Source organism: Ambystoma mexicanum, chromosome 3p, assembly GCF_040938575.1.
Source record: "Ambystoma mexicanum isolate Mex_15411 chromosome 3p, UKY_AmexF1_1, whole genome shotgun sequence".
NCBI lineage: Eukaryota > Metazoa > Chordata > Amphibia > Caudata > Ambystomatidae > Ambystoma > Ambystoma mexicanum.
In genome coordinates this window covers 256,161,912-256,173,794 of record NC_090925.1, presented here as the reverse complement: position 1 = coordinate 256,173,794, position 11,883 = coordinate 256,161,912, and the positions used below count along the sequence as shown (strand labels likewise).

At 48.6% G+C, this 11,883-nt stretch overlaps 1 protein-coding gene across 2 annotated transcripts in view; it reads left to right on the top strand.

The window, feature by feature from the left end:
* The window catches only part of CABLES2 (Cdk5 and Abl enzyme substrate 2), a 419,982-nt gene that overhangs the window by 393,702 nt on the left and 14,397 nt on the right, over nucleotides 1-11,883 (top strand). For both annotated transcript variants that reach the window (XM_069650746.1, XM_069650745.1), the window contains one exon: nucleotides 10,866-11,070. In XM_069650746.1, coding sequence (XP_069506847.1) covers nucleotides 10,866-11,070 — 205 coding nt within the window. The remainder of the gene's footprint in view (nucleotides 1-10,865; nucleotides 11,071-11,883) is intronic.

The following is an 11,883-nucleotide window of genomic DNA, read 5'->3' as shown; positions in this document are numbered from 1 at the left end:
ATGTCTTTAAGGAGAATGAGCACTCCCGGTGCCTCTACTGCCTTCACGCCGATGAATCGCACGTGGAGGACTGTGCGTTCTGCAAGAACATGTCTGTCCGGACCATGAAGGACCGTCGTAAATGACTCGCTGACTGGTTGGAGGCGAAGAGCCCAGCAACAGGTGAGAAGTCTGAGCGGCCTTCTAAGACCTTTGAAGGCGCTCCGGCGACGGGGGCCCGACAAAAGGCAAAGCCCTGCGAGTCCATGGGCACCAGGAAAGCTGTTGGTTTGGGCTCCTCGGCTGCCAGGCAGGGCGCGATGTCCCCGATGCCATCAACCACAAGCTAACGCTCTGGCTTGGGGGGGGGGGGGGAGAGTCGGAGAACCCAGGTAAGCTTTGGGAGAAGCCCCGGTTGATCCTGACGGAGAAAGGAAAGCCAAGGGGGGGTGAGGTGGTGACCCTCTAAGGTGAAGGCCCCAGATGCGGTCAAGGTCATGAGGGCCCTGATTCACCCGGCGATGACCTTGATTGAAGGAGTCGTGGAGGTGTTGGCGAAGCCTGTGGAGGCTATGCTAGTGGAACCGACTCCTGGGCCTAGAGTTTTCCCTGCCACCCCAGAGGGAATCATCTTTTCAGCCTATCGAGAAGACCCCTGGGACGAGAAAGGGGGGGATGGGTCACGGTAGCCATAATGGACACAGATACCACCTCCAAAGATGAGCTGGTTGGCATCACAAAGATCCTGGACAAGAAATTAGAAGTCCAGTCCTACGGTAGTGATCCCGACGAGGCGGACGTAGAGAGCAACAGTGGAGCTGACGAGGAACCGCGGGCTGTGGAGGAGACGGAGGATCCCACGCCCCAGCCGTCGCTCCCATCGCAATTGATGCCTACCCCACAGGACAACACAGGAGCAATCTTGATGGACATCCAGACCCGCCGTACGGAGATAAGGACACGGTTGCCCTAACCCCCAGCGGACGATCCTGTGGCGCCTGGACCGTCGGGGAGCCCAATGAGCAAGCGGAGGCGAATCCATCCACCCACTCCTTTCCAGCCATCACCTTCTCCTCCGCCGAGGGATGGAACGGGAGCGGAGACGACTGGGACGGACGACGGTGGTGACGACAGGACGGATCTCCCATCACTCCCTACCTGGGCCGACGAAATTGGCTCCTTTCACGCCATGATCGCCAGGGCATCGGAGCTTTTCCAGCTTTGGCCCGAAGAACAGAAGGAGGGTTTCCTCTACCAACGATGGGAGTCCAAGAGGAAGACGGTCCTCTCAGTCCCGTTACTAGACGACATCTAGGACAAGGGACTATTGCTGCTCAAGAACCCGTCCCCGGCTCCTGCGAAGAGGGACCGGTATGAGAAGTAGTACTGGGTCCCAGATTCCGCCCTGATGTGCCTTGGAGCTCAGCCGTCCCCGGATTCAGTGGTCTCCGCGGCGGCCAAGAAATCGGCAGGGGCGACGGCATCAACTTCCACTTCCCCACCGGACAGCGAGTGCAAGAAGCTGGCGGTGACGACCATCAAGACGGCCGTTGCGATTGTGGCACGCTACGACAGGGAGCTGTGTTTCAAGATTGCCCCCTCCTGGATTTCCTGCCAGACAAGAGGGCGGAGGCCCTTGAAATCCTACAGGAAGGCGAGGTGGCGTCGTACCACACAATCAGTGACCAGTACCATCGCCGACACCCGTTTTCGCCAGATTGGAAACTGTGTTGGCCTCTGCTGGCGAGGGTGGCTCAAGGCCACCGACTTCCATCAGGACGTTCATACCAGAGTACGGGACATGCCCTTCGACACGAACAACCTGTTCGGCAAGGCAGTAGATGAGTCACTGCAGGCCATCAACGCGAACACCGAGACGGCCCGGGCCTTGGGTTCTCTCAATCAACGGCGGCTGTCCTTTCAGACCCCCGGAGGCAGGCCTCAAGGTGCCTCCAAAGGATTTGGTGGCGGTTCCACATCGTACCGCCAAGTGGCCTGCTCGTTGCAGGAGGCCTACAGAGGTCGCAGCAAGGGCTGGCGAATTTCATCAGCACATGGGAGTCCATCACCACCGACCGTTGGGTGCTGGATGCTCTGGCCAACGGGCACACTCTGGAATTCCAAATAAACTGTCCCCGTCTACCACCAATGGCCAGGAAGGAAAATCACGTGCCACAGCTACTTCTGGTGGTACGAGCAATGCTAAAAAAGGGCATGATAGAAATCGGAGGCTCCAGAGTATACTCTCGGTACTTCCTCGTCCGAAAGAAGACCGGCGGTTGGCGACCCATCCTGGACCTTCACCACCTCAACAAATACATCAAGTCCCAGAAGTTCCGGATGGTCACCCTTCAGCACATGCTGGGACAGCTGGAGGAGGGCGACTTCCTGTCGTCGCTGGACTTGGAGGATGCTTACTTCCACATTCCCATACGCAAAGGGCATCGAAAGTTACTACAGTTCGTGGTCCAAGGGCGGCACTACCAGTTAAAGGCCCTGCCCTTCGAGTTGAAGTCGGCGCCAATGGTCTTCACCAAGTGCCTGGCACCTGTGGCGGCGCGGCTGCGCCTGCAAGGGATTCTCATGTATCCCCATCTGGATGATTGGCTCATCTGAGCAAAGTCAAGAGAACTCTGTCGATCACACAGCGAAGACCGTCCACCTGCTCAAGGAACTGGGATTCTCGATCAACTTCGCAAAGTCCGACTTGGTACCGTCGCAGAACGCCTTGTTCCTGGGAGCCAGACTCGACACAGTGGCACGGTTGGCTCACCGTCGGAGGAGAGGACGAAGGCCATCCTGGGCAAAGTACAACAGCTGTTGACCATGGAAGTGGCCAGGGTGAGGTCCATCAAGTCCCTGCTCTGCATGATGTCATCGTACATCTACCTTGTGCGTCTGTGCAGATTGCGGATGTGGCCACTACAGGAGTTCCTCGATTCCCGTTGGATGCGGGCAGCTTCGAAGACAAGATCTCCCTCAACGAGACTTTCCGCCAAGCGATCCAGTGGTGGGGCAACCACACGCATCTAGCGGCGGGCATGGACTTCCAGACCCTGGAGCATCAGGAAACTGACGATGGACGCCTCCCTGGAGGGATGGGGAGCGCACACGGAGATCTCCACGCAGGAGGCCTTTGGCTCCCGGAGGAGAGGTCACTACACATCAACGTCCTGGAGCTCCGAGCCGTGTTGGGCCCTCGGGTCTTTCCTCCCATCCCTCAAGGGCAAGGTGGTGAGGATCTTCACAGACAACACCACAATGTTCTACATCCGGAAGCAGGGGGCACCAGATCCCCAGCCCTATCCAAGGAAGCACAGGATCTGTGCCACTGGGCCGTGCCCAGGGGATGTTCCTGGTACCCTTCCATCTGGCAGGAATAAAGAACACCATCGCCGACTCGCTCAGCAGGGAGCTGTGCTCTTACCATGAGTGGGAGCTTCAGCAGGATCAAGTGGATCTCCTATTCCAACGATGGGGCAATCCCCAAATTGATCTATTCGCGACAGCAACGAACACAAAGTGCCAGAGGTTTGCCCAGCCAGGGAGCATGGGCGACGTATTCTCATTCCCCTGGGACGGCCTGTTCTTGTATGCATTGCTGTTGCGACTCATCAGTGAACTCCACTGACGGGCCAGGTGCAGGATGATCCTCGTCACACCAGCGTGTCCGAGGCAGATCTGGTTCCCGGACCGCCTGGACATGTCAGCATCCCCTCCCCCAGTCAAACTGCCGATGGACGTGGATCTTCTCGCCAGGGAAGGAGGCGCCATCCTACATCACGACCCGGGATTACTGAACCTGCAGGCCTGGGTCCTGCAGCACTAGAGCTTGGCGGGTACGATATCCTGGCGGACTGCAAGGAGGTGCGTGGAAAGGCTAGGGCGTCCTCGACTCTTAAATGCTATGAACACAAGTGGAAGAGATTCTCTGTCTGGTGCCGTGCACAGAAGATCAACCCTCTGCGGATTACGGCTCCTCGAGTGCTGCCATACTTGCTGTCACTGGCAAAGGCAGGGCTGGCTCATGCCTCCATCAAAATCCATCTGGTGGCTATCTCCTGCTACAGCAGAACTCCGGGGCGTTCGTCTCTGTGGTTTCATCACCTGGTGAAGGAGTTCATGAAAGGACTGTTCTACTCGATCCCGGCGTGGGAGCTCAACGTGATGCTGACCAGGCTCATGGGTCCCCCATTCGAGCCCTTGCATTCGGCACCGCTGAAGTGCTTCTCGTGGAAGATGGCGTTTCTTGTGGCCATCACCTCCGCACGACGAGTGGGAGAGATCTAGGCCCTCTCTTGTAAACCTCTGTACCTGAAATTCCATGAGACGAGGGTAGTGCTGAGGACACACCCCTCCTTCATGCCCAAGGTGCCGTCGGACTTCCATCTCAATGAGCCCTTGATGTTACCTGTTTTCTTCCTGTTGCCGGCTGAGAGGACCTTGCATTTGCTGGATGTGGCTAGACCGCTGATGTTCTACGTGGAACGCACAAAGAGGTTTTGGAGGACTTCACAGCTGTTTGTGAACTTTGGACCTGTGAACCAAGGGAAGGCCCTCTCGAAGGCTTCCATTTCCAGATGGCTCTCCGGCTGCATCATGCACTGTCACCGGTTGGCAAACCGGCCGTCCGAGAGCCCATTCAACCAGAGCGATCGCTGCTACCATAGCGTACCTGTCTGGTGTGCCCCTGCTGGACATCTGCAGGGCTGCTACATGGAGGTAGACGCACACCTTCAGGAGATTCTACTGGGTCGACCGGGATTCCAGGGAGGAGTCCAGAGTCGGCCAAGCAGTGCTGCGCAACCTGCTCGCTTGAAGGTGAGCCTGGTGAGGTAAGAGATGCTTAATGTGGAGCCTTGCCACCTCCCGTGGTTGCATGTGTGTACTGCTATGTATTCTTGTATTCATGTGTATCCATGCCAGACCCCATGCTGGAGAAGGAACTAGTTACCTGTAACTGTTCTCCACCATGGGTCTGGCATGGATTCACATGCGAACCCTCCCTCCAACCCCTCTGTGGCTCTTCTCTTGGTCCTACTGACACTTTACGTGCTACCAAATCTGAAGATGGCTGCCGGAGGAGGGGCTTAGGTAGAGGACAGTCATTGGCTGGGGGCAGTATGACCCAGAGACCAGTGATTAGTTTCTGAACTGTCTTTATACTAATGACCAAACTGATTTTTCTCTTTACCGAGGATTCCCAGCCTGACAGGGAATATTCATGAGCATGTTAATCCATGCCAGACCCATGCTGGACAACAGTTACAGGTAAGTAACTCGTTCCTTATACATACTTACCAACATGGCCCATTCCAGTTGGGAGATGTTGGAACAGCTCCCGTTTTAGCTGTGCATTCTGGAACTTGAAGTCCTGTGTTTGTATTCTGGGAAGTGTAGTTTCAGATTTCATCATGATGAAGATAAACAGGACTTGCCTACCATCTCCTGACTGCAGTTAGCACTTATGATAATGCCTTCGGTCAGCTCCCCTCTTAGTAACAAACATACTCTTCTCTCTCGCTGCCTCCCCTCTTGCAACTACTACACATGCTTGGGTTAAGGAATGCCCAATATTCTTGTAATGAGTCTGCCTTCCTCACTGTTCACTTGGACTCACTTAATCCCCAGCTATAGTGGTTCTGGCTGTAACCGAGATGTGGCTAGCTCCTTACAAGGCTAGTTGTGCCTCTTCTCACACACTATTTTCTCCCACTCTGGCTGAATAGGCAGGGTGGAGTGGTTGGACCTATGATCAACACGAAGCATCTGCTCCCACGTCACTCCTGACTTTTTTTCCCCCTCTTATATGTATTCACTGCAAGCCATTTCCTAGCATCCATCACTAGCTTCTTGGTCGATAGCCCTCCTGGCCCGCTCCACACCTTCCACCTTTATCCAGACATGCTTCTTGACTTCCTTCTTGGGGAGGCTCCTATTGCCCTTTCTGATGACGTTAAACTGCCAAAATCGGCGTCCTTCCATTTTCAATTCAACTCTTTACTCTAAGCATTTCTTGACTGACCCGCACACATCCATGGTGATTCCCTTGACCTGGTCATCCTCCTTCACCTCATTTTATTTTATCAGTTGATCTCAATCGTTCTGATCACTCCCTTGTTCACTTAAAGGTTGTGGTTACTCTCTGCTCCTCCCCCCCTCCATATTAATCAAATGTTTGTTTGAAACTGACCCTGGATTCACATCTAGCCAATGTCCTATCCTTTCTACTTGCGTTCTCCCCACCCTATTACTCCTATGAAGCAAGCCTTCCCTAACTTCGACTCCCCTTGCCCCCCACTACCTACCCGATTGAACCACTATCCACATCAAACCAACTACAACTAGCCCCCCGCCTTTGATCTCCCCTGGGATACACCACCTCAAAACTAACATGAATCGAACACCCTGGCACCAGGATCGCTCTTGGCCTTTTACAAGGATACGCTTTCTTCCTTGACAAAGCTAGGACCAGCTATTGCTAATGACTCCTTCTACCCTACTTGACTGGCCAAACCAGTGGCTATTCTACTGTGTGCCAGCAAAAGTGTTCTGTTTACACTTGTTATGCAAACCATAAAACTGTGCTCTTATTTGAAAGTCCTCAAGTCTAGGATTCTGTACTCTTATTTGCTCCTGCCTCTCCTCTCTAGAATCGGGCATCTTCCCTTCCTGACATAAGATGGGCATTGCACTAGGCATTCCTAAAAACAGCCCTAAACTGATTTGAACTACTATATGCCTTGCTCGCTCTTTCCCTCTACTCCAGCATCGTTTAGGGTGTGGTCTTCAACCAGATCACCAGCTACCTGTAGGTAAATAATCTTTGCGACTCCCTCCAATGTGGCTGTTTGAAGGCAAGGGAGACTGTCATCCTTATTTAACTCTCCCAAAGCACAGGTGAACAGGGGATCCTCCCCTTAGTCACCACACTTACTGTCCCCAGTCGGGCCCTGGACTTCATCAGATGCCACAAAGAGGACCATGCACTTTAAAGAAAGTACATTAACACATGCCATGTAGCAATCTGCAGAAACAACTAATGAATAACGCATGCAAAATGACGCACTACTAACCTAAAAGACCCAACATAGGCCATCCAAATGTAAAATGGTAAACTCGCTCTGAAACCTTATTTGGAGCCTTTGTTTTGTTAATCTTGCGAGTCCAGATTGCTTTACTATCCACTGTTTCTTTGTTTGTGGGAAATGTAATGTTAGGTTTTATTCTCGGGTCACCACAAACTGTTGTGGAGTCGAACAAATCAATGTAAAATAAAACTGCAGTACAGACCTTTTTCATTATCGTATCTCAGCGCTTTGCTATGTGTCTAATAGTATTGTGCGAATTCACTGTATACTAATCCCCAGTGAACTTTCATTTGTCAGTGTTTTTGTTACAAACCTTTTTGTAAAACGTTTTTTGTGATTTTAATTATTGTAATTGTTTTTTGTTGAGCCAACTTCAGCAGTTTTATAATGTTGTATGCTGGAAAACCATTTTCTAAATAAATTGGCATTCATTCTCTCTTTCGCTGTGTGCGCAAGAAGTGGCAAACGGCAGTGCAATGAAACGGTGTAAGCTCATTATTGTGTTCAGACTAAGGCAGGGGTAACCATTCACCGAGAGATCGATGATTGGGTAAGGGGCCATGAATAGCCTTTAAGATAGAGGTGCTCCCGAGGGAAAGGGGGTGAGAGGAGAGGGATTTCCCACATGCTGAATTATATTGTAAGGTACTGCAGCAGAGTCATGGCCAGTCATCTAGGGAAGAGCAATTTATTCATTTGAAAAAATCTCGGTTTTCTTTTTCTCTCCAGAGACTGTAGGGGAATGATTGTGGGTCCTAACTAAGATCTCACAGAAAATAAGGGATCATCCCGTTTTATGGGTTCTTGGTGAGGATAGAAACCCTGGTTGTGTCGTCCTGGCCAACCTCTGAGCTGCATTTAGGCTCCTCGAATCTGGAGCATTATACCAGATCCCCGCCATGTTGAACAGTGGTAGGAAGTTGGATTAGAAAGGGCAAGCCAAATGGGGATGAAGGCATGTTTTCTCATGATCAACCAATTGAAATGAATGCTGCGAAAGAGCCCTCTTGTCAGCTTTCCTTTACTTGAGGTAGAAGGGTACCCTTTTGGTGCCTAAGTGGAAGGATAGGTTGGAAAGGGAGAGAGGCGGTTCACACGATTTGAGAATCTAAATGAAAGTCCTGAGGGATTAATTTCCAAGCTTTATAAAACTGATTGCAGCAAGCTGGACAGAGCAGCATACACGCAGAATTCAAAGCGATGGAAAATCTAGGATGGGAAATCTCAGTTTATGTCCACGTCTGTATGATAAAGGTGTGGGGGGGCAAGATTCCTACTGGTGGGGATGTGTAAAGGGCCAAGAGTTTTGGAAAGAGGGGTTGGCTTGGATAAGGGACCTAGATGGCATACAAAGGCACTTCAATCACACATGTATTTTATTTGGGCTGCCCCAGTGCAGAGGGATGAGGAGGGCCTACATGTATTGTTTGTTGCCAAAACTACTCTGGCTGCAGTCTGGAAAAGGCTTGGGGAATAAATATATATATGAAACTAAACCATTTATTACATGTCTGATGAATATTGAGATGGAATGGTTCCCCTTCGTACAAATTTATCAGTTGACCATCCCCAAAGATGACTTCATGGCTAAGCCCTTAGACTGTAAGGGGATCCTTTGGCAGAAGCAGGCCCTTATAATATTTAGAGGAAACCTCCTAAAGATGGATTGGCATAGATGCATTCTTTGGACATAGTAACTGAGTTGGGTGAGTAGGAGGATGTCATACTGGAGGGAAGAAAAAAGTGGGAAAATGTAGGGTGGATTCCCATTGTGGAAGTCAATACTGACTGACAAATGTGGTGACTAAACTCGGGTGTAATGGATTGTTTGATTCCTCTTGTATCTTCTATTGTTATTAAAATGTAATAAATTACAAAACACATGGATAAATCCGGTACAGACAGACCAGTGTTGGGATTAATGGGACGTGATGTATTTTTTTTGCTTATTTTTTTAAAAAGCATCAGGAACATATTTCCTCTAGAATATATTGGAGAATTAAAACTGCGAGTCAGGTAATAATATAGATTATGATATTCTTTCAGGGATGAAGTCTCTAATCTAATGAACATTTCTCAGTGACGTACGAGTATCACTAGAATCTTTATCCCCCAAAGAATGTCCAGCATGTAGAGCCATATGGACAGGGAAAATCGAACAATGCAAATGGCTGTTTAGGTAGAGGATAATTTGCACAACCTATGTGGAGTTCCAACCAGAGAAACTAGACACAATGTTTGCTGATCACTGTGTATTGATGTACATCGCAAATTGTAACAAACATTTTCTTTCTTGTGTATTCGTTTTTTAACTATGAAATAGAATACATTGGTACTTTTTATTTTGTAGTTTGTTGATTCAGACCTCATCAGCTAGGAGAGTTGCCTAATGGTCTTTGTGAATGATTTAATAATTGTGCATGCCAATTGTGACCAAGTGATGAGTAGTACTGGAATATATTAAACTCCTGTGCCTGCATCTGTGGGATTAGGAAAACGTATACCAAATCATGCAACAATGTAATGCTTTGAGCAAAGTACTTTGTGATCAGACCTAATTTGAACAAAATCAAGAGGTAAAAACATGTGAAGTACACTGAGCTTGATAACCCTACCCAAGAAATTGAATAATAATGCTGACACTAACTTGACAAAGTGATAACTAAATATTTCAAAAGGAGCATTGCAATTCCATTAATATTTGGTCTTCTTAGTTGATTTAGATACAACACCACCAAAAAGGAAAGATTCCACTAAGGCACAATACAAAGGCAAATTGATTTTGTTACTGCACTCTTGCAATGGCGTAATCCCTTGATTGGATGACCTGTAATGTGTTATTGATCACCGTTAGTCATTAAGACTGATCCATGCAAAATAATCCTTTCAGCAGCAGAAGCATATTTGAAATCACAAAGTACTTGATATTTCTGTTCTTGTCTTGTATCTAACCATGAGAAACCCCATCCAAAATGGGAATCGTCTTGGCAATATTCTCGCAAGCCATTTGAGCCAGTGGCTACCAGGGATCTTACATTTACATCATGGAAAACTACTTTAGTTGTATAAGCACTTCCATCAGTTATTAGAGGAACTGGGCAGGTTTTAAGAACACAGCACTTTGGTTAATTCAAGTATCTTCTAACCTAGAGAGGATACTGCTTAATTTGGATGTAGGAAAATATTAACCTTTGACTGATGGAACGAAGACTGATCACAAGCTGTTTAGAATCTTTGGATGACTGCCTTATTTTCTGTGGCATCTAAGGCTTTCAAGCAAGAGTGGTGGGTTCTTCCTTTTTATATTGATTTTTTTTTTTAAAGTCTGAAAACTGCCACCCGGGTTGCATGTGCAAATGGGGCAAGGGTGAATGTGAAGTTTACTCACCATAGGGATTACTCTTTTACTAGTTTAAGGTGTCCTTTGCCCATTTTGACCCTTCCTCTAACCCCTCCAAATTCCAATGATGGATAAGGACTATTTAGTGAAATAGCTGTGCATGGCAAAGTGTGAGATTCTTCACTCTTGAGCTCCCTAGTCAAGCTCGTTGTTTGGTTTAGTGTATATGGTGTCAAAGTAGACTTCTGTGAAGTCTGGGAGCTGGTGCCTTAAACTTGTAGAATAGCACTTACTACAGTAAAAACTTGACATTATATGAATGAAGCTTGTATATCAAGATTACAAATATTATGCCCTATGTTAAAGCAACATATATTGACAATGAAATTAATATGGAATCTAATACTTTAGAAGTGTCCTATGAGGCCTTTTTTTAACCATTCTTTTCTGCCTAGTTTGAAGCGGGAGATGCGGAATGTGGCTGACGATTGTGGCCTGGAACCAGTCACTGTGGCGATGAGTTACGTCTACTTTGAGAAGCTGGTCTTACAAGGCAAGCTTAACAAGCAGAACCGCAAACTGTGTGCCGGAGCCTGTGTGCTGCTTGCAGCCAAAATCAGCAGTGACTTAAAAAAGCCCGAAGTGAGCCAGCTTTTCGATGTAAGTATGAGCAGTGAACTTTACCCGATGTGGCTAGCCCCATGCAGGAGTTTCGGAATGCTACTTATTTTGTGCAGGATGCACAGAGTGCTGTTGACTTCATGACTCAACCTGAACAGGCTGCCACTGACTCAATTCAGAGTGCTGGACTAGTGTGCGGTGACTGTGCGGGATCTTATGAAGTAACTAAACTGTCCATCTTGTAGAAAACTTCACAAAACTACAGAAACTCGAATACCTCAATTATGTGGTTTACTAAAGATGCTGCCGGTGTACAAAGGCCCCTGGTCTTTGTCTGTAGCTGCCCCAGTACCCACCAGCAATTGATGTTTCAAAAGTGCTCGGGGAACACGGACAAAATCTGGGCCATGATCTGACGCTAGTCAGAGGGAACCCTGGGACATCACTGTTAGGTCCAGCATTGGACCGTGGCCTTCGGGAAGAGCATTTTATTACACAAATAAGCTCCAACACTCCCCTCCTATACAACTGACCAACAAAATAATTTTGTTCTAAATTATTACTTTTATAGTGCTCATCTTTGTAGAATGTTTACCACGTGATTGGTTTCAAATCTTAGCACCCTTTTAGTTTGACAGCAAGTTGGAGAACCGCCACACCCTAAGAGGGTTTGAAGTTGAGGATCCTTTAGCAACGGATTTGGGTAACTTCACCTTTACCACATAACCCATTTGAACAGAGTCCTTATTGCATCCAAACTCCACATCATCGAACCTCCATTTCACCTGAGTAGTTCATTATCCCTCCATCATTGCACTCGGTCGACTTTGAATCCATCGTCAAACCAGGACA